Source organism: Lagopus leucura, unplaced genomic scaffold (assembly GCF_019238085.1).
Source record: "Lagopus leucura isolate 7727_CA_CO unplaced genomic scaffold, USGS_WTPT01 Super-Scaffold_100029, whole genome shotgun sequence".
Classification (NCBI taxonomy): domain Eukaryota; kingdom Metazoa; phylum Chordata; class Aves; order Galliformes; family Phasianidae; genus Lagopus; species Lagopus leucura.
The window spans coordinates 450,468-473,138 of record NW_024962280.1 but is presented as its reverse complement, the minus strand read 5'-3'; the positions used below and the strand labels follow the sequence as shown (position 1 = coordinate 473,138).

Below are 22,671 nucleotides of genomic sequence, written 5' to 3'. Positions count from 1 at the left end.
CCTCTGCAAATCTCTTGCAAGATGGACTGCAGTCCTTTGCATTGCATTACTGACCTCAGTACCATCTTCTCTGCTTCAAAAGCACAGGGCAGCACATCTGCAGTGCTCCCTGGGCAGCACACCGAGCAAGCAGTACAGCCCTCCAGACAGGGCAGGGCTTAAAGGAAGGCAAGAAAATCATTCACTGCCCTCAAACGCTTGGCCAGGGCGTGATATTTGTCACCAGGGTGTCAGCTAATTCAACCCTTGGCCACTCCATAGGAAGTGGAATGAAGATGAACTCCTTAATTGTTGCTGAGCATCACCAGCAAATGATGAACAGTATCTTAGTCTTAACAAGGTGTCAGAGTGCCAGAATTTGAGAGATGGAACACCACAAAACAGAGCTAACCTTTCCCCAGAACTGAAAATGAAACTCTGAACTTCGGCTGGAACAGCTCAGTTCACACCCACTTATTTTTACCTTCCTTACTTAGTTTTCCCAAAGCACAGTGAACCAACAGCCTGACACTCCCAGCCCGACGAACATCAGCAGCGAACCCCGAGCCTTTCCCATGCAATCCCAGGGCCAGAAGAGGCTGCTGGCTGCCTCGCGTCCCACTGCACAGCCACTCACACCTTCAGCTCAGCACTGTGTCTCCTTGGCCCGGCCAACGCGCGCTCACAGCACCGCACGCCGACTGCCGCCACACGGGAAGGAAACGTCCTCTGGCCGCGTTTACCCACAGAGCCTTTGCACGCAGCCTGTTCTGAGTGACTGTTATGACTCCTCCAGCAGTTAGATAATTGTACAGCAGAGAAATTTAATACTAAAACTCTCTGCTTCCACTAGCTAAAGTGACCTGTTAGTGCTCCTGAAGACGGATCCTATCCGTGGCCCCGTTGCTCACAGGACCCAAAGCCGTGCCCTTTGCTGCTGTGAGGGTGAGGAGCGCGGCCGCCCACCAGGAGCTCTGTGCGCAGGGCAGCAATCAGTCTGGCCCTGCTGTGCCTGCAGGAGGCTTCCAGGGCACCACACTGAGCACACGGCTCTCCAGCACGCAGTGCGATGCACCTCACAGCGCTTCGCAGGGAGCAAACTCAAAGGGGGATCTGCTGGGAATAGAGGAAATGACAGCACTGCTGCACAGTGCGAAATGCCAGCGCTGTGGGGTGGCATACAGACACGACTCCACCTGTGGCAGCTGATGGCAGCTCTTACAGGACAGCTTCCGTGCTGCTCTGTGCCTCAGGTGAGCTACAAAGTGCTCACACACCACTCTGCTTTGCCCATCCATCCCACTGCCTCACTCCAAACCAGTACCTTTGGGCTCAGACCCTACCCTGCCCTTCAAAATACACTTAATCCAACGATGGCTTTAAGCAAATAACACAGTAAATAAGCCTGTGGCTTTCTCTCTGATACATCAGACCAAAAAACATGCTGCCTGCACATCCTCCCTCAACAAGGAAACAGTGGTTGCACAGCCCTGTATTTTAGTTGGCATGTAAGCCAGGTACATGTCACAATTACCATAAATCTACACATACGACGCACAAGGTGGCATGTTTTCAAAATGTTCTCAAGTCTAGAGATGACTTGGTTATAACGCTACAAATTGCCACCGCTTTTTGTCTGCATTAAGCCTAGCAAGGCAGCCCTGGGGCCCAGCAGCCCGGCCCTGGCACACGGGGAGCCCAGCATCACCTGGCAGCACGCAGCCTTGCACCCTGCGCAGGCACCCGGGACGCCCGGTGCCGCTGCTCTGCCAGCGCTGGGTCCCCCGGCCCCGCAGTAACAGCCCAGCACCGCCGTTAGCGTAGCGTTACACAGAGAGCCTCCTCCTCAGCGCCCTGGGATGCAGTGCGATGGCAGACCCTTTTTAAATGCTGTACCCAATAAGCAGTCCAGCCACTTAATGCATTATTAATTTTTACATCGCTCTTTCCCGTCGCAGCTCCTCGTTAAAGCCGCTCTCACGGTTCCATTTCGTCTCCTTCTCTATTTGACACCTGTGTCCCGCTGCCGCCAAACGCTCCCTCGAAGCCACCGCCCCGCGTCTCCCTGAGCTGCCCACCCCTGCGCTTTCCCCTCCCGCACACCGGCCTTTCACCTCCCGGCCAGCCCCCAGCAGCAAAGCGGAGCTCCGAATTCAGCCCCCTCTCCCCACCCCAAACACACGCAGAGAAAGAAAAAAAGGGAAAAAAAAAAACAACAGAGGAACAGCCAAGAGGCTCCGTCCGCCCCAGCTGACACTGAACGCCCCGAAGCGCGGAGCGGGCGCACCGAGCGCGCCACGTGCCCGGCGCCGACAGCCGCGCAGCCACCCGAGGCCGCTCGGAGCCCCGCAGCGCCCCGCGGCTCCGCGCCCGGGCAGGGCTCGGCCCGGCGGCCTCCGGCACTGCGCTGCCTCCCCTTCCGGCCCTCCGCCGCCTCCCGCCGCCCTCCTCTCGCGGCCCCTCGGCGCCCGCCCCGCACTAGGCCGCGGGCGAGGCGCAGTGCCGTGCCGAGCCGCACGGCGCTCACCTCTCGCTCGTCCCCGCGGCGGCTCGGCGCGGCCGAGCGCCCGCTGCATGGCGGCGGCAGCACGGGCTCCCCGCGAGGCCCTGGCCCCAGCGCCCGGCTTCCGCCGCCGCCCCCGCCCGCCCGGAAGCGCGGCCCGAAGGGGGCCCGGGCCCCGCAGTCTCCCCGCTCCGCTCCCCCGCCCGCCCCGCTCACCTCGGGCCTCGGGCGGCCCCCGGGCACCGGGCGGGAGGCGGCGGCGCTGCTGGCGGCGGAGCGGCGCGGAGCGGCCTGCCTCATCCCCGGCGGGCCCGCGCGCCCCGGTGCCTCATGAGTCACGGTGCCGGAGCCGCCGAGCACACGTGCGCGGCCCCGCGCGGCCGCCTCCGGCTTCGGGAGGGGAAGGAGGAGGCGGGGGGTAGGGGGGGCGGCGGCGGCGGTGGAAGCGGCTCTGCGCAGCGCCCGCCTCGGGCCGGGCCGGGCCGGGCCGGGCCCCGCGCTGCCGGGCGGGCGGCGAACCGGGAGCGGCTCCGCGCCGTGCGCCGCCCGCGGGAACGAAGCGCCGCGCGCCCTTCGCTCTGACCCGCCATCCCGGCCCGGGGCTCCTCTCGGGGTTCCGCTCCACGTTGAGCGGTGCTCGGCCCTGCGAGGAGCGGAACGGGGCTCCTCTGGAGACATCGCCTCCGGTCGCACGGAACCCAAACGGTGTTCAAGAGCCGTGGCGAGGTGGCTCTGTTGGACGCGGCTCAGTGGGCACGGTGGGATGGGTTGGGGTTGGACCTGGTGATCTTTTTTCCAACCTTATCGATTCTGCTATAACATTCCCCAGAACGAGTTGCAGGACCGCACACTCAGGCACGTGAACGTGTCCCTTTGCACGAGGCTCATCTTCACACCCCAGAATCCATCACCATCACTTGCAAAACGACGTGGGGAACTGGAGGGCAGAGGCATCCCATGAGCACGGAGCAGCCTGCAGCAAGCAGCCTGATGCCACCAGCACGGCCCCAGGAGGAGCAGTGTGCAGGGAGAGCTGGGGTGGTTCTGCAAAGCCAGGGCTGGAAGGGTGGCAGCAATCTCCCAAGGTTTAAAGAAAGCACAAAGAGCAAGAACCTTGTCTCTGTGGTGCAGAAAACAAGGCGAAAGTCGTAAACTGCTCTAAGAGAGAATCAGGCTGGACTTAGAGACAAAAGAGCCAAGGATACCAGGCCCAGGGCGAGAAGCAGCTCAGTATGCCGGGTCTGCTCTGGGCCAGGGGAGTCGAGTGACCCCTGTGGCCCCTCTTGCAGGTTTACCCCTGACTCCACCAGGGTTTGTGCTTTTGGAGCTGTCCTCATACAAGAGCAGCCTGCTCCAGCCCCGGGGCTTACAGTGTACCTCTGATGGCTTTCATTCACAGGTTTTTTTGTCCTTTTCCATAAAATATTCACATCTTTGAAAATTATGTTTTTTGGTTGCCTACTTTATATTTTGCTTTTTTAATAAAATCAGTGGCAGAATTCTCTGTCTTTTGATTTCCAAAACCTCACAACTATCTGTACCGATTCCAGCTGTTTGCTTTACGGTTTTGTATCCTATGGAACACCGATGTACTGATAATATGAACTGCATTCTAATGGATACACGCATACACTTTCCAAAATCTCACTTTCAGTTACGCATTTGTCCTCAAACCTCATACTTCTGTTTTCTCCCAGAAGGACCCGCCAGCCCCCAGTAGTGCAGCTGTGGGGCAGCCAGCCCTATCTGCGCCCCCCGGGCTGTGCCGTGCCGTGCTGTGCTGCGGCCATGCTGGGCCATTCTCCCAGCCCTGTTCTGCTCAGTGTTGGGCGCAGGCGCAGCTCGCCCAGCTGCCAGCATGGCCCCAGCCCCAGCAGGAACCAAGGTTTTGGCAGGAAGTTTCCACAGAAGCTGCAACTGCTTTTAGAAACAGCATTACAGGCGGCCGCAGCTCCACCTCCACAGAGCTTCTCTTTTCAAAATTACTTTGTCAAATAAGTGAATGTTCACTGTGAGAGTCCTGTTCTGTGACAGCATATTTCACACTGCCAAAAACCCAGTAATGCCTGTGGAAAAGTGTATTTTTGAGGTCCCCTCCCCGTTACACACCGGTCTGTGGCCCATGGGATCTGCAGCACGAGCTGGCTGCTCACTGGGTACCACGCACTGCAGAAACCAGCACCCCAAAGCTATGGAGGGCTCTGGCTTCCTCATCACTAGGTTTCTCTCAGGCACCAGGAGTGGGGCTTCTTCCTGCCCATCCCCTCCAGCAGCAGACCACCTTCTTCCAATCTTCTTCCTGCTGAACGTACTGAGGTTTGTGGCTCGGACTGAAATGCCTGTTCTCCCCCTCTCATGCTTATCTTTCCCCCCTAAGTCATGTAATTTGTATTTATAATTTTGAACATCACTTGCTATCTAAACCTAGTTGTTTCAGAATGCTTATTTTTACTTTATGAATGGGAAAAAGGAAAAGAAAAAAAAAAGGAGGAGTACTGCAACTGAATTCTGTTTCATTCATTTGTAGGTACTGAGCTCCTGTCAAGTTCTGAACTTTCAAGTGATTCCTCAGAATTACATCCTTTAATCTGTAACAGAATTAGACAAACCACTTTGCTATTTGCTTTGACATTTGTTAGGCTTGGCGACTACAAGAAGGTAAATTTGCCTTTTCCCCAGCTGCACTGGAGCTGAACAAGCAAAGTCAGGTTTGTGAAAGGTGATAACACGCTTTGTGGCTTTCGCACACAATTCCTTCACTTGGGGGACAAACGATACCTCCTCAGAGATCTGAACTCCAGCTGTTTCCTTCTTAAGGTTTTATGTTCTATTGCACAGCCTGGCATTAATATAATTAACTTTGCTCTTTGTGCGCTCCAATCACAGCACACAACAGACTGCAGCACTGCAGCCCCTTGGGGAAGGACGGCCACCCTGAGCAGGGCAGGTTGGAAGCTGCCCACATATGGCACCCGAGGAAGCGGAGGCACTTTGCTGACGGGGCCCTCTGGCATTTCTGTTTGCCTGTTTGAGTTTTTCTCATAAAAACTGCATGCTGAAAGGACGTAAAGGAACAATGATTTTCCTTTGAGGAAATTTGCACTTGTGTTTCAAAGAAGCTCAATGTGGATCAGTGCGGACTTGGTGACAATTGCTATCCCATGATATTTGTACCTTTCCCCGACTTACATCCCTCTGCCTGTCACCACATAAAGCGAGGGCACAGATGCAGCACGCAGATAACTGCAGCACTGATTGCACAGCCTTGGTAGTCCCTGGGAATGAGCGCAGTAATGGGCTGTTTGTCCCTCTTCCTGTTTCTGTTCTATCACAAAGGAGTACGTGAGCCTGTTTCCGCTCTATGTGCTTACATCAGTACGCCGGGCATTTGCAAAGCCCTTGTTCCGGTCACAGAGTTTACTGCATGAACTCTTTGTTGCCCAGATTTCTCTTCATTCACTGCAGTGGGTCAGTGCCTGTAAAAACTGTATTTTCCTCACGCAGAGCTGGCTTTAACAAACAACCTGTGTGTAAGATGTGCATCCTTACATGGCCCCAGCACGAGGCAGAGCATGGCCAGTGGGGTGCTCACAGCCAGCAGCTGGCATGGCCACCACAAAGCCCTGCTGTCCCCGTGCAGTGCAGCCACCTCCACTCCACTCATTCCAAGGGCCTTGCCCCAAAGCTGTCGCTTGGTTGCACCAACACTTCAGTTTTACTTCAACTCCTGTCATTTTCCCATTTTCATGTAAGATGCACTGACCTGACTGCTGGGTCAGCTCCGGGCTGCCTGGGACCTGCAGCCACCTCAGCTGGCCCACCCCAGCCACCACTGGGACCTGCCACCACTGGGATGTGGCGCTGCTGGAACCTGTCACCACCAGAATCCATCATCGCTGGAACCTGCCCAAAGCAACCTGCCGCTGCTGGCATCTCCCTGTGCTAGAGACTGAGCTCAGAGCACACTCCTCTTTGATAAAGTACAACTCTAGTTTGCTTTATCATTAGTTTCATGCCTAATTCCTAAGCAATGTGCTCTCTCACTGTATCCTATGATGCATTCATGCTATTTACTATAGGCTTTATAGGTCACAGCAGACCAAACTCTCAAGTCCCAGCCAAAGTATGAAGTACAAGCTCTGCAGTAACATGATGTCCAGGCAGGGCACTGGGAAGAGGAGATTGTAAGGAATTCTCAGGTTCAGGTTATCATCTGGAATACCAAACAGCACGATGGACTAATTACCTTCCAGGCAAACATGGATAAAGAAATATTTCATTGTACGCTCCAGCTTCACACATATTAGAAGAAAAAGCTATAAATTAAATGAGGGAAGAAAGAGAAGCATATTGTGTAAACAGAAAAGACATTTCATGGTGTAGAGTCACCATGCTTTGTTACAACAGGAGCACAAAAGAGGAACCCCTCAGCACCAGGTCCGGCAGTGACTCTGGCAGTGAAGCAGGGCTCCAGCACCTTGGGACTAAAGGAGCTCCCCAGCGCAGCAGCACTGGTGGATGAGAAAGAAGCCCAGAAAGCTGTGCTCAGGCCCACAGACACTCTGTGCTGCACAGCTGGAAGCAGGGCTGTGCCTGCCATAGCAGCGTTCTGCTGCACCCGAGGCACAGTGCACAGAGTATGGCTGCAGCACATGACTCTCAGCACCAAGCCCTCACCTCTCCTTCTGCAAACCAGAACACTGTGCTGTGCTGCACACTCAAGGCATGCCTGGTGCCTCCATTTACACCATCACAAAACAAACCTCCTGTTCTAGTTTTCCATCTTTTTGCTGGCTTTCATAAAAGGCAGATCATACATAGCTTCAATTGTAGACCCAACACGATAACAGCCCTCAGGAAGCTCTTCAGCTCCTTATGCTGTTTTTGTTCAGCACTGATAAGGCACATGTTCTCCAAAAGGGTCTGACATTAAGTTTCAGCCTTGGCAGTAAAGAAAGTGATTCTTACATCCCTTTTGTCACAGTGTAAGTTCTTCAGTGAAGAACTTCCACTTCTGCTCTGCAGCAACATGGAGGCACCCAACTCGTGCTGCTGTGTTAGAAGGGGTTTTGTCTGCTGTGGCGATACACCGACCTGTATGCTTCAGTAAAGCAACGGGCACGTTTCATGTCCAGCATTTCTGCCGCACGGTACTTCCAGCCAAAGCCTTGTGTGAATGCACAGCAATACTACTTTTATGAAAAGTAGCGAAACGTTCAGCAAAAACTTCTACAAGTCTTCAAGAACAAAAATGAGCAAAATCTGCGCTAACGATTTCACATCAAATAATTGCAACATACGGCGTGTGTTCTGCGTAACGGCGACTTTACAGCCGTTTAACCAACAGCAGGGGCCCATTTCCACTCACCGCAACCCCCACTGCGAGAGGCACAGCCGCCCAGCCTGTGGGCTCAGGGAGACATAGGCACATGGCCTCAGCTTTCCTAGTGGAACAAGAGCCCAAACTGACAGAACATCGCTCCACAGAACCCAAGAAAAACTGGAGAGGCTCTGAAGGCTCCATGTCTGCCTGGAGGGGCCAGGCGAACTGCCCGCATCCCCGTCATGTGTGCCATGTCCCACAGAGCCCATGGGGAAAGGTCTGCATGGCTGTGACTTGGGGTCTGGCCCCAAGAGATGGCTGTTGCCTTCACTGCACCCAGTGAGCGCAGAGAGCTTTACATAAAGTTTGCCAAGCAAAATTTCCAAGTTTCTTTACCATGTTCCTTAAATCTTCCCAATTTATCTCACAAAATACATTCAGTAAGATGCAGTATAACAAAACAGCATTCCAAACAGCTTACCATGACCTCCCAGGGCACTGCACATCATTCTGCCGTGGGCGTGCAAGGGCGCAGCCAGGACAGCACGCAGCTCCCGCCGCCTGAACGCCCGCCTGGCTTCCGCCTGCACACAGCTTCAGTGCCACTGCCGGCCCACACTGCTGCACAGCACTGCCTGCTGCTCACTGCGTGCTGCTCACTGCGTGCTGCTCACTGCCTGCTGCTCACTGCACACTGTTCACTGTGTGCTGCTCACTGCGTGCTGCTCACTGCATGCTGCTCACTGCACACTGCTCACTGCACGCTGCTCTGCAGCAGCAGGATGCTCCTGGCCTGGGGGGGCGAATGCAGCGATCGCACCTTCTGAACTCTATGGGTCTGAGAACGTGGAATTAGCTATTCTGGGTAGCATAGAGCAGTTACCACAGCAACAGGCTGCGGTTTGCATATATATTTTCTTACAGAAGCAAAATTACTGACAGCTAATAAAAAACCGCCATGCTACGGGAAGTGCTTTGCATTGCCCGCTGGGCACAACCGAGTGCTTCAAACTCCCCAATGGCGAGCGCTGGGCCCGGCCGCTAATCGGGTGCTGCACCCGGTGTGACGAGGCCAGGCCTGGGGCTGAGGGCTGTGGGTGGTGCCCAGCCCCACGCTCCCTTCCTGCACCAGGCCTGCATGACACAGATAAGGGCTGCACGGCCCACGGCTGCAGCCCTGCACGAGGAGAATGGCTGGCGCTCCTGCCACAGCACCACAGTGTTGAGGCTGCCCATAGAGGTGACCAGCAGCACCGTGGCCGCTGTGGCTGAGGCTGTGGAACCCTCTGGAAGCACCCGGCGCTCAGCCTGGGGCGGAGACTGTAGGAGGGATGTCTGCCAGCGCCGGGCTGGGCAGCAGGCAGTGTGTGGGGAGGAGGAAGTGTTGCGTGGCTCCCACTGTGCTGCGTGAGGCCCTTTGGTGTGTGATGGGTGAGTGGCTGCAGGCTGTGCTGTCTGTGCCAGCCTGCATCCCGCCAGGGCTGTGCTCCCGGGCTGATGGGGGGCAGCTGCAGCCTGGGCAGGCAGCGTGCAGGAAAAACATAGCAGGAAAAACACAGTTACCTGCTCATGCAAGAATTACTGCTCTCCTTTCAGATGTAAGCAGCCTTTCCAGATGGGGCACTCAGAATTAAAGGCAGAACCAGAATGTGGCAAATGTTCCAAATCTTGTGCCCCAAATTCAGCTGCTGATCAATAATAAATTCTGCACAAACTGCAAAGTTTGAACGATAAAGTAATTGGTTGGCTATTGTCTGGGTTTACAGAGTTTACAGTTATCTTTACTTTACATTCTCTTAACGCTCTCCTCCCATTTGTTCTTATGCCAACAGCACACTGCTGCAGGACTGCACTGCAAGCACTGGGAACTTTCAAAATGATTCTGTTTCTAAGCAAAAGTATTCATATGGATGTTCATCAGTTTCTGAGAATTTCAGATCTATGAGATCCACAGTATAAAATTAAGATCTATTTCCTGAAAGCTTGACTCAATTATTTCATGACTGTTCTTTTAAAAGACTGCAAAGCCATTTAGGAATAGTCATCCTTCACTAGGCGGGTATGCTGCCTAAGGACACTCCAGAGAAAGCATTGCTTTCCTTTGCAGGAAGACTGGGAAAGCCCTGCAGTCCTGGGCAGGGAGCACAGCACAGGGCTGGAGCTGAGCAGAGCATCGCCCCGACTGAGAGCTCCCACGGCTCAGGGCTGCACCCATCGGGTCATGGACGGAGCTCCAGGGCTGTTCAGAGATGGAGGGATGCTGAAAGGCTGAGAAATACTGTGTAGATACACAGCTGGGAAACAATCGTGCTCTGATGAATGAGCAAAACAACTAATTAACTACTAATTAAAGATGAACTTGTTGGCACCTTGTACTTGGATCATGGTTTGCCTTTCTTTCATTTTCTATCCATCTGAAGTGCCATCAGCAGCAGACTGCCTGGGTAGATTGATGGCCACAGGCCATGCTTTCAATCTTGTTTCTTTCCTTGATGTTATTATTGCTTCCAAAGTGTTGTCCAAAGCCTGAAGACCTCCACGGGCCTTGTTCATCTGTTACTGAAATACTGAAGTGCCTGGGAGGGGCTTTCTTCTCTCAAAGCACAAATTATCCTCAGAGGGAATTCGCCGGAAGGAGGGCAGACAAAAACCCAGGAAAAATGTCACTATCTGGCTTCTGCATCCACCCTGAAACCAAATCTTCATTGCTTGGCAGCTCATCAATGCTTGCTGCGTGTTCCTCAGCTGAAGTCATAGTCCTGTGTTTGTGAGTTGTTGCTGTGGAGATGGAGGTGGCTGCACCACAACACGGAAATATTATTCCAGGCAGCAAAACAGTATGCAAAAGCAGAAGAACTGAACAAAATGCCTTTTTTTTTTCCTGCACAAATATCATTAGCAACTAATAACCCTCTTTAGAGAGAGCTGTGAATGTCTCTCTGAGCATCGTGTGCCGAGGGCTATGCCTGCAGCCATGAGCACAGCTGTGTGGCAGACAGGTGCCTGTGCACACAGCACAGCCGCACACTGCTCAGCCATGCACTGCACAGCACAGCACAGCAGCACATTTCTCAGCCATGCACTGCACAGCACAGCACAGCACAGCAGCACAGTGCTCAGCACAGCCATGCACTGCATGGCCAGCACCACACAGCAAGCTCTGCATCGCGTGCTTGGCCCCCTGCACCCACGTGCTGGCCGTTGGCTGTGACTTGGTTTTTCCAGTCATTTTCCAAAATGCAAACACGTCGAGATGTTCTACTCATAGTTCATTTGAAGAAGTTCTGAGGAGCATCTGAGGTGGCACAGCGGCCCACTGGGACTAAAGGAGCACATGATGATGTCACTTTGTAGAGTGGAGCAGAGCTGAGCGACCCAGAGATGCCATGGGCAAACTGCAATTTTCCTGTTAAAGACAGAGAAAGTATTGGGATAGCAGCAGGCTTTGGGTTAAAGCCCTGACTTTGTGGAAGTAAGTATTCAGCAGGTGCCCATGGAACAGCTTAGTGGTGACTGATGGCAAAAGCATGGCGTTCCATTGCTCCTGGTGTGCAAACAACCCTACGTCACTTCATTTTTGAGTCAGTAATAACATCAACATAACTGATCTCGCTTGTGTACATGCTTCTGTAGACTGGGAGGAAAGTGTACTTTCCTGTGCCATTTTCTCTATCTGTGTGGAAGTTTTCGTGCTCTCAATCACTAGCAGTCATAACGCTCTCTTATTAGAGCTGATATTTCTTATTTCCATTGTTTTCCTGAGCTTTGCTTCAGCTCTGTGCAGAAAAGCGGTGATTCTAACAGGGGCCAGGAGCATTTTGTTTGAACTGAATAAGGACACTTTGATTAATTTGGAAGCCGTTATCCGAATCAGAGGAAATGTGGGAAACACGTGGACAATCTGTGCTCCCCCCCGCTGGGAGAGAAGTCTCCTCTCTGTCCGTTCTATTGAGTGCTTGCAGATAACAGCTCTGCCTTCCTGCCGTATATCTTGTCTAACAGATCCAGACTTGGGAACACCGTTCTCTTTCCCGATACGGGAACAGGTAGCAGGAGCTCTTGTCTGTTTGTAAAAAATAGCAGTTGTTAATAATAATGAATTGGGGCTGCAGAAATCTCCCTTCTCTCTTCTTGAACTGCTCAGTAAAGTTTTCAGTTTCCCATTAGGACTGTATAGCTGAAATGCACATCTTCATGCACCGAATTGAGCACAAACCCCTGGACTTGTTTCCCATCTCTCCCATCTGCCTTTCAGACGAGGCTCCCAGGCAGCGTGCAGTGCTGCAGTGCCAGCAGCTCCCAGTGCTGCCCACAGCCACCCCGCTGCCTTGGCCGCCACTCTGCACCCCAGTTAATACCTGACTGCTGCTGGAGCGACGTTCCTCTCTCCAGGTGTCTCTGTTCCACACACAGCTTGCATTAACAGAGAGCTGCCAGGAGGCCCAGGTGATACATTTTACCCAGTGGATGTGCAGCTCACTGCCTGGTCTCTTCTCCTTGCTGCACAAGACAGCAGCAGCAATGGGCCGTATGTAGAAAAGCATCTCTTGCTCTCCCGATCCCTTGTGCCTACAGTTATTTCACTTATCTTTTTTTTTTTTTTTTTTTTTTTTTCTTCCAAGAAAAATATTCTTTTTGCCAAAATATGATAATGGTGCAAAAACTTCCAGTTCTCACTTGTCCGGAGTGTTACACTTGAACTGTAGCAGTCCGGAGTGTATTTGGAACGAAGGAGGTTGAGCCCAGCAAAACCCTGTCAGCAGCTCCAGTATGGGGGTAAATCGCCCCAAAACGGGCGGGGGGTGTTGGGTGGGAGATGGGTGGCCATGGGCAGGTAATTGGTGGGCGCTGTTCTGGGCCCGGAGCTCTGAGCAAACGGTGCATCCCCTCTGCCAGCCACCAGGTGCTGCCCGGGCAGATGCTGCAGCCAAGTGCTGAGCGGTTGTTTAACGCTGGGCGCAAGGCTCGAGCTGCTGTGCTGACAGAAGCTGTGAGCGCCGGCCTGTTTGCAAACTCCGGCATTTTGGCACTCAATCAAAGTATTTGCTTCCCAAGAGCATTTGATACAGCTGTGATCCAAAGGATCACATTTTAAAAGTATTTTGTTGCAAAACTGTCAAGTTGCTCAAGTGGAAGTACATGGCAGCTGCTCCTCCTCAAAGGACACAGCGATTTCAGGAATGGGACGGTTTAAGGGATCCCAGCTGTCGAGCCAAAGCACAACCATCGCTTTTCCCCAGACCTGCCGCAGACGCAGCAGCTGATTAACAGGAGCGATACTGTCTGGCTTTGCGGCTGAAATACAGACAGCTACTGAACGCGCCGGGTCAGTGCAGCGCCATCAGCAGCTGAACTGGGAGAACTCAGTGATGGCACATAGCTGTGCTGCAGTGCTGACACGGCGGATGGCAGCTGAGGTGGGGCACAGTGCCTGTCCTGCCGTGGGGACAGGAACAGCCCCGCAGGGTCCGACTGCGCACGGATGTGAGCATGGAGTCACAGCAGCCAGCTGTGCTGCAATAATCACTTACAACGAGCATAGCATACGGGAATTGGTGCCCCACAATACCTCATGCAGACAGGCAGAGTGCTGCTTTCTCCTTTCTCACAGCTCGTCCAGCTGCATGCTGCCCTGCACACCACTCTGTGGTGGTTTGTTTCACACCCTCCTGTCAGCTCTGGTGAAAACAAATGTTGGTTCATTCCCAGTTTAGCATTTCGACACGGGGAGCCAACAAGGAAATGATGTTCCTCTCCTTTTATGGCTTTCTGCTCTGGCCTGACTAGAACAGGAGCATTTTGGCGATGGTGATGGATCTCTGTTGGACCATCTCGGAATAGCTGCAGGCAGAGCAGCCGGGGCTGCACACAGCACCTGCGCAAACAGCAGCACATGCACACAAATTGTGTGCACACACAGCACCTGCACAAACAGCAGCATGCGCACACACAGTGCATGCATGCACAGAGCAGAGCTCCTCATGCACACCAGGGGCTCCCAGGGCCCTCCGAAGGCTCTGACTGCCACTGGAGCTGCGTTTAGTGAACCTGGGAACAAACAGCCAGCCTGGCTGCCTCCGCCGGCATTCAGCAGGGCTGTGGGAGGCAGGGAGACAGGAGCACAGCTGCATGGAGCCAGCCAGGGACATGGTGTGGTTGAGCGTAGCCTCGTGCAGGGCACTGTGCTCCTTTTCTGTTTTCTGCACTTGTTTGAAAAGTAAATTGCAATCCGTGCTATAGAAAATGCTATGGTTTGGGGAGCTCTGGTGTCAGAGCATAGCCATAAACACGCCAACAGAAGTGGATGTTAGTTGGTGCTCTGGGTTTGGTGCTTTTCAGGGGAAACACATGAGGGAAGAACAGTGCAGTAAGGTCCATAACAGGTATTTGTCTTATATGTGCATTTGACCAATGACATCATTTATTACAAGGAAAGGAAAAATGTGGCCAGTTTCCACTTCTGCACACTCCCTCTCAGGGGTTGAGGGGCAGCCCAGCACCTCCAGAAACATGCCTGAGTTCCACTGGTCCCATATCCCTGCACTGGTGCTGCCGAGGGAGGTGCTGCCAAAAACGCCCCTGTGCAGGCTGCAGCAGGCAACATAGAATCACAGAATCACCGAGGTTGGAAAAGACCTTCAAAAGATCATCCAGTCCAACCATCCACCTATCATCAATAGTACTCATTAAACCATGTCCTTCAACACAAAATCCAAATCCACGTTCCCACCCTGCCTATAAGGAGCAGAACTCACCCAGCAAAGCTCACACTCACAAGCTTGGGGCATAATGAGGCATAGGGCGATAAATCCACAGCCCTGGGTTAATGATTATCTGACTCCTTAAACGTAAGCTAGAACTTCCAACCCCATATTTAAAGTTATGCTCCTTATAGCAGTGCTACAAGGAGTAGTAGCTTTGTAAGTGCCAAGCACAGAAGAGCGTTACAGGAACCTGACTCTGGGTAAATTATCACTGGTTATTTTGTGGGTTTTTTGTTTGTTTTATTTTCTTAGCGAAGGGAGCACTCTGCACTGGGGCACAGTGCTGGGGAGGCAGCGGGGAAAGAAGAAGAGAGAAAGGAGAAGCAAAAAAAAGGAAGGTCAAGATCAACCGCTTTCACTGTAACTGAAAGCAGCATGTGGGAAAGAAAGGACACATTTGGGGTCAGTGAGAAGGGTGCTGAGGAGCAGGAGAGAGGTGCACAGCAGAGGGGATGGCAGGGGAGGGCTGCAGGATGGCAGAACGTTGCTGTGCTGCACAACAACACGTTTCCTTCACTGTTCCGTACTGCTTGCTTTTGACCAAGCTACCTCTGCTCCCTGTAGGTCAGAAGCACTGCAGAACACATTGCAGGAGGTACCAGAGCACACGTACACTTCTGTCTCAGGAGAGAAAAGGACCCAGTGACAGAAAGACAAGGCGCACACCCAGACAGCAGGGCGTCAAAGCAGATGCAGAGATGGCTGCTGAAACCAAAAACCTGCCTTAAAACATGAGTGAGATGTGAGCCCAGCACAAGGAATCAAGCACAATTATTGCGTGCTATGAAGCACCGCTCAGAAAACGATTATTTTCCCTTATAACAGCATATGGTGTGATGCATCGAATCATTACAATGAGATGCAGCAGCGCTCAACTGAAGAAAGCTTTCTCTGAGCATTCCTAAAGGAAGCACACACACCGGGCTGCTCCTGGCTGCACAGGCAGAGCCTGAGGGCACTTTGCTGAGCCAGTGACACAGAACTCCTCAGGACCCCACGTTTCACAGGGAGCAGAGAAACTGCTGTAAGAGCAGGGTAATTACAACCAAACGCATTCTCCTCTGTTTATTTCAGCACTGAAGGCAGCTCTGGTGCTCTCTCTTGCCTCAGTGTGCCATGACAGCACTGTGCCCAGGGCTATCACATCCAGAGGAACACAGAGGAGATGCTGGCCATGACAGTCCTGCAGAGCTCATTTCTGGCTCCTGAGGAGCCCACAGGCTTTCCCACACTGGGAAATGATGAAGCAAAATAGAGGCACACAGAGCACCCGCACACATTTGGACCGCTGGGGCTGCTCCCCGCTGGGGAGCTCGGACACACACACAGCATTCATTCCCTCTGCACAGCTCAGCAGCTCAGCACAGCCCAGAGGTTTCCACCAAAGGCTTTCATGCACCACAGAGAGGTGCCACACACCCGCACAGCTCCGCACCAAGAGGCCCTGGGCACACAGTAGCCCCACACTGTTATTCAGCATTGGGTTTAAGTTTCACCATTCCCAAACTTAGCTCCTCAGAGGTCATGAAAAATTTCCCACTTCTGACCTCAGTGTCAGCCAAACCATCTGACACAGGTCATGGGGTGGGACTGCAAGCACAGCAAACTGACCAAAGGAGTGTGCAGATTGCACGTCCCCATGGACACCTGCTGACACTGCATGGCAGCACTGCTGGCAGCCAGCAGAGCGGTGGCTCAGGAGCTCCGTTCCGTTGGGCCTCTGCCCACAGAGCTGAGCAGTGCAGGGCCGGGCTGAGAATCGCCCATACCCAGTGCTCCGGGTACCCTCGTGCTTCATAGGACAGATTCTTTTTTAAGGAGATTACTCAGAATGAAAGAAAACCCATGGAAACCAAGGCCCCATCCCCCCCGCCTCCATTCATCACAGCATCCTCCCACAGAGCCGTGACACCACGGCCGCCGGAGCTCAGGGCAGTTCCCCACCATTTCCCAACACCCTTCCATGAGCCCACATGCCCACTCAACACAGTGTGACTTCCAGCCTCACCGCCTGCAGAGGAGCTCCTCATGGCTGCACCATCCCCATGTGATAACATCACAGCGTGAGTGCTGAGATGTACACCCTGCCATGTGCTGCAGTAAGCAAAACCAGCGTCCTATGGGCAAATCAACATGGCCTCGCAGAAAAAGGAAAAGCAGTCAATAAACAACAGTGTTCTCATCCAACTCCAGACAAATCACGAGAGGCACTGCGCTGATGGCTCGGTGCTTAGTACTGATTTGTGTGTTTCGATCCCACGTTTGCATTTACAGCCTAAATCCTTCTGAGCTCAGATTTCCTCACTCCCGGATGCATTCCCTTGCACTGACCACACACCGGTACGGCACGGCCCTCCCAGCACCTCCCACCATGGCCCGTGTTGTCCCAGCAGGAACGGGGCACTGGGTGCTGGTGGGGCTGCTGTGGGTGGAGTGCAGGTTCCATCGGGGGGCAGGGACAGCCCTTCTGACAGCTTCCACAGGGAAGAAGCCTCTAAAATCTTACCTTTGTTAAACACTGTGTTAAACGTCAGAGGAAGAAGCAGCAGCATTCAGCACCGTGCTCTGCATAGGGAAAAAAGCTCCAGCTCTTCAAGTAGTATTCAAGCAATGCATTCTTTCCTTCCCAAAAGGATACACTGAGGGCAACTTGAAACAAGAGCAGAGATAGAAATCCAGCTCTGCTCCCATGACCAGCTCCCATGAACCAGGACCAGCATGGAGCGGTGGCGGAGCGGAGCCGGGCAGTGCTGTGCTCACAGCCCATGGCTGCTCCTGCGAAGCACTCGTGGGTGGGCACAGCCCTGAACAGCTGCCTTCAGTGTGTAAGCCTGTGTGTGCTTTGTGCTTTACAGCACACTTCACATGCCGTCTCTGGGCCTTGGGGTACCATGGAGGTGATAAAACACGAAGAGCACTGGGCTGGTGGTGTACAGGCTTGCAAGGAGCAGAGTTCCTCCTGGGCCACAGGAACAGCGCTCAGATGAAATGGCATTAGAAAGCAGGAACAAAATGCAGAGCAGCGGTGGTCAGATGAGGGAACATCCCCACCTCCAACATTAATGGCTGAGCAGCAGAAAGCTGCCAGCAGTACAGCCCTGTTCCTTTCTGTGTGTTATGGGATGTGAGGCAACAGCCCACAGATGTCCTGTCCAAAGCCTGTGCCCAGGTACACACAGGGAATGCATTTGGCTGCCACAACTATTTTATTTTATTTTATTTCATTTTTTCCAGATTGTACCAGTAAGGACAGGTGAGATGCCCCCACAGGAGCACATCTCCATGCAGCTGCAATGTCCCCATCACCGCTCAGCCACCCCCTGCAAATCTCCTCCCAGCACAGGAGCAGCTGGGGAGATGAGCTCTGCTTGTGAGCGATCAGTGTGCACCTGCACAGTTCTCAGGAGCAGCCCTGGTGGTGCCTCGGGAGCTGTGCACCAAGCTGGGGTCCCTCACTCTGACCAACACTTTCCACACTCACTGCCGCGGCTCTGCTGCGCCTGACAGACGGGCATAGAGCAGAGTGCTGCTCCCGTCCCTGCACTGCGCTGCACAGGGCTCCTTATTGGCACCCATGCTGCTCTCTGCAAGGAACATTTATTTTTAGGCTGCTGACCGCCATTGAGACGTGCTTGGACTGCTTTCAGCCTGACTCACCGCGGAGCTGCTGTGCTCCTGTGGCCAAGTTCTGTCCCCACCCAAAGTGGAGGAAAACGGAACAAAATAAAACACAAAGACCTGGGCAGGGCCCAAGGCCTCAAGAGTGCCCCCTGCCCTGCTGCGTCCAGCTCTGCTGTGCGGGGCACGGGGACCTGGCAGCACAGCTCTCACTGCTTAGGGCAGGCAACAGCTGCAAGTGGGCACAGCTCTGAATTATCTGGAAAGAGAGCAACAGTGGAACACGGTTTAAATACTCAAACGCTTGGAAGCTAAAGCCGCCTATCGGCCTCAGTCGCATCAGAGCAGCAGGGCCACACCGCTGCCAAAGGGACTGCCTGGCTCGGGGCTGGTGCAGGGAGTCGGGATTTGGTGCTTTGCTTTCCCTGAGCTGCTCCCCTCACCGAGAGGCACAGGGCTGTCCGTTCCGCAGCACAGCAGCAGCACAGCACTCAGATCCTCTCCATGGTTTTTACCTGTGAGCCTACCGTGGCCTCCATGCTCCTGGCCAGCACCTCGCCCCATTCCTGCGGCTCTGTGGGAGCTGCAGAGCAGAGCTGCTGCCTTATGCCTCCCCTCTGTGGTGGCTTGCAGGGGCTGATCAGGCAGAGCCAGCTCCTTGTTGCTCTTCTTCTCTTCCAGTGCTGTGAGCACAAGGACCAGGAGGCCCATAACTGCACGTTCTGCTCTCAGAAATAATCTCCTGAAGTAAAGCAAACCTCTACTTGCATCTTGAAGTTAGATTTGACAAGAAGCAGCAGGAATAAGGAAATGCATCATTTTTGTTTTTACTTGAAAACTTCCTCAGTGCATCTCTGGTGTTCTGCAGCCAGGTCAGACGGCACAAAGAAAGCTGCCTGCACACAGTGCAGCTCATGCAAGGCCTGCCTGGCCCACCGCCCAGCCCTGCTCCCTCCTCCTGGCCTCGGTCACAGGGGGAAGCAGCCACCTTCCCAGCCTTGCTACCAGCTGAGTCTGTCCACCTTTTTGCATACCTCCTTTGGTGCACATCCTTGGTGCCAGCCCAAACAGGTGGGAGATGTAAATGGGCGCAGCTATTCATGCCAAAATGAAAACCCCCAGGAGCTGTAGTTCAGGCCAGGAAGTCACGTATGCAAAGGCGGCTCTGCATGGAGCCTGCAACACCCAGCTCCAGCATGTTTCCCTCGGGCTCAGGTCTGGCCTGGCACCAACTAGCAGATCACTGATCACAAAAGACGTTTGACAACAAAAGTTCCTGCTGAGAAATGTCACAATGATATTTTATTTGCAATCTCAACAGAGCACAGCATACCCTATGCTGGGTTTGGTGTCGGGCTGCCCGCTGCCAGTTGACCTGCCTCTGTCCTGCTGGAAACAAATCGGCAATAGGCACTTTCAGTGACAAACTCAGTTCCTGTATGTTCTGCTGCCTGAACAAAGCTATCTAAAGAATAAAGCAGTGCATGCTGCCGATGTTCTCCCACACAGCTTTCCCCTAGTTCCATTGCCAGAGCTCTCCCTAGCAGTTCATTTGTCCGTGCTTTTCAGCCTGCCCAAAACCTGCACTACTTTTGCCATCAGCATCTCTCGGAAGTTGTCCCCCATGAGGAAGTAGAACACGGGGTTGATGGCACTGTTGAGGAAGGCGATGGGCCGGGTGATGATGTAGGCAGTGTTGATGGTGCTCTGGGTGCACATGGACATGTTGAGGGCTGGGATGCGGGAGGCGAGGCGGACATTGCGCATCACATGGTATGGGGTGAAGAGCAGCGAGAAGGTGGTGACAGCCAGCACCACCAGGGTGAGCGGCCTCTCAAGAGCCAGGACAGAACTGCTCCTCTCCTTCCAGGTCTTCAGAAAAAGCAGCATCTTCACGTAGAAGAAGCACATTACGGCAAGGGGGATGAGGAACCCAAAGAGCGTTAGGAACAGACTGTAGATGAGGCTTTTCTCTGGGTCCCCAGAACTCGCGTAGTCGAGGCACGTGAAGTTATTGGCTGGTGACACTGTCTCCAGGAAGAAGGTCAGCGGCAACAGCTCCAGTATCACCAGGACCCAAACAGCAATGCACACAATGAAGGCTGTCTTCCTCTTCTGCAGTGCATGATCTCTGAAAGGGTATCTCATGAGCATGTACCGGTCAATGCTGATGACGGTAAGGAAGAGGATGCTGGTGTACAGGTTGACGTGCAGCAGGAACCTGTTGCTGTAGCACAGGATGCTCGAACTTATCCATCGGCCTCGGGAGTAGCTGCTCACCAGGACCGGTAAAGTGCACAGGAACAGCAAATCTGACAGTGACAAGTTGAACAGGTAAATATTGCCATTTTTCCACTCCTTTAGGCAGAAGATATAACCAAGCACAACAACGCTGTTCCCAATGGCACCCAAAGCGAACTCCAGGCTATACATGGTGGAGAGGTAAACCTTCTGCAGGGCTCCTCCCACATCCTGACAGGCATCCGTCCCATTCACAGCCTGCAAAGGCAGAATGAAAAAAGCAAGTCAGCACAATCCATCATATTGCTGTCGTAGTATTGTTGCTGTAATAGATCAACACGGCACACTGCTTCCTTCCAGCCCAGGTAGCAAGTAGGTGCATGAAGATCACACCTTGTTTGCACAAGGTTTCCGCTCTCAGCTGCTGGCAGGGTCAGCGAGGAGCAAACACCCAGGAGAGCGCGCAGCCAGGAGGGCCCTGCAGTGCGGCCGGGCGCTGACACCCCGCAGGCAGCGGCTGCTCGCGGCCCTCAGCTCCCTTACACAACTTCCGCCCGCGCTGCCCTCTCAGCATCACTCCCTTTCCAGGAGGATGAGCTCAGCAGCACGGCTGCACTGACGGCATTTCTCAGAATTCTTTAAGAACTTACCAGACTGCGCTTACTGAATGGACGGAGCCATTCGTGGCGTGTTCAAGTTTCTGCCGGCACCCCAGCAGCAGGATGGCACAGAAGTGGTGCAGGTGGAGCACATCCCCCCGCTCCTACGGGAGCACAGGGCTGCCCCGGGGCTCTGCAGCGTGGTGGCGAGGAGCGAGAACTCCTGGGGAGCTGCACCTCACAGGAGGTTGCTTGGGGATAAACCTTGCTTTTGTTCCGAGGGTATGGATAAGCAAATGCTTTTGTTTCAAAGAAATCAAGCAGAGGCACAGGCGCTCAGCCCTCTTCCTCAGGGAAACATCCACCTGCTGCTGAGAATCCCCAGGGGCACTGAGCACCAGTGAGAACAAAGTGGTCAGAGTGCAGGGGAAGATTTAGTGTTAGGAAAGTAAAACGTGGGTTACAACTGATATCAAGTTAAGGTTCAGCTCTGAAAGGACATCAATGTGACTGCCACAGAGTCTGCAACAGGCTGGATAAGGACCTGATTTGCAGACACCACAACTTCTCAGAGCTGCTCTGGTGCCTGAAGCACGTTAGTCTGAGAATGGGGACCTTGGACCAAAGTGACACGCTATGCTCTGCAGGCAGCTGATGAGACAGAACAGGCACAGCACACATAGCTCCCCACAGCCACACACAGCAGTACCCACTCTTCCCTCTGTGCCCCAGAGCTCCTCAGAGCCCTCGGGACCTGGAGCTGTTGGGGCCAGAGCAGCACCAGGCACACCCAGGCCCTGCCTGCTGGGGTCCTGCAGAGCAGCTGCAGAAGTGACCACACTGCCACCAGCACTTCAAGTACAAATAACAACTAGCAAGCTTCTGCATTAGCAGACACGTTGATACAAGCAGCAGAAGCAGAGGGGCTGCTGGTTTGCAGTGGATGAGGCCATGCAGGAGCTCTTCGTGGAGCAGGAAGGGGCACAACACACAGCTCCACACGCAGCTCCCCATGCAGGGGCACAGCGTGCAGCTTACCATGCTGGGGCTGCTCCCTCGGTGAGTTCACACCAACCATCCCTCAGTGGAACTTCTCCGATTGCCAGAGCTCAGCGCACCACGGATGCTTTATCCTCGTTTGCATGTGATGCAGACGTTGATGAGTCATGCGGAGGCGCGATCTGTGTGGCTGCACAGCACCAGGAAGGTGCCCCAAGTTTGTACAGGACCAGCAAGAGGCAGAGGAGAAGCTGCCCCCCGTGCTGTGGGCTGCCCTGGGTACAGCACAGTGACGCAGCCAGAATGGCTCCAGCACAAGCAGCACCTGCCGAATTCACAGTGCTGCTGTGCAGCCAGCACCACCAACAAGTGGGATGGGATGGATGGAGCCAGCTACAAAGTGCATAGGGGTTCCATTTCGCTCAGAATTCCTCTTCCGGGCCTGCTTATCTGCTACACCAGCTCGTGGGGGAGCTCAGGGGCTCTGCCGCAGGCAGCACTAACAACCCTGAGCTGTGCAGCAGTGCCACATGTCCGCTCACACAGCCTGCAGCAATGCTCCACATCCACTCCATACCCAGAGTGCCGGCTCCAGCTGTCAGGAGACAGCTGCCAACACTGGAGCAACATCTTCCTCTTTGCATC

General features: G+C 53.8%; 1 protein-coding gene and 1 long non-coding RNA gene across 2 annotated transcripts; one reads left to right on the top strand and one right to left on the bottom strand.

The window, feature by feature from the left end:
* Window positions 1-8,977: 8,977 nt before the first annotated feature.
* LOC122185454 lies at window positions 8,978-10,180 on the top strand. Its single transcript, XR_006180863.1, has 2 exons — window positions 8,978-9,236; window positions 9,913-10,180. It is a non-coding gene; the product is annotated as an uncharacterized LOC122185454 (long non-coding RNA).
* Window positions 10,181-19,526: 9,346 nt separating this feature from the next.
* Window positions 19,527-22,102, bottom strand: SUCNR1 (succinate receptor 1). Its single transcript, XM_042881266.1, has 2 exons — window positions 22,066-22,102; window positions 19,527-20,686 (listed from the first exon to the last, which is right to left on the bottom strand). The coding sequence occupies exons 1-2, from the start codon at window positions 22,066-22,068 to the stop codon at window positions 19,736-19,738; spliced, it is 954 nt and encodes a 317-aa protein (XP_042737200.1). The 5' UTR covers window positions 22,069-22,102; the 3' UTR covers window positions 19,527-19,735.
* Window positions 22,103-22,671: the final 569 nt, after the last annotated feature.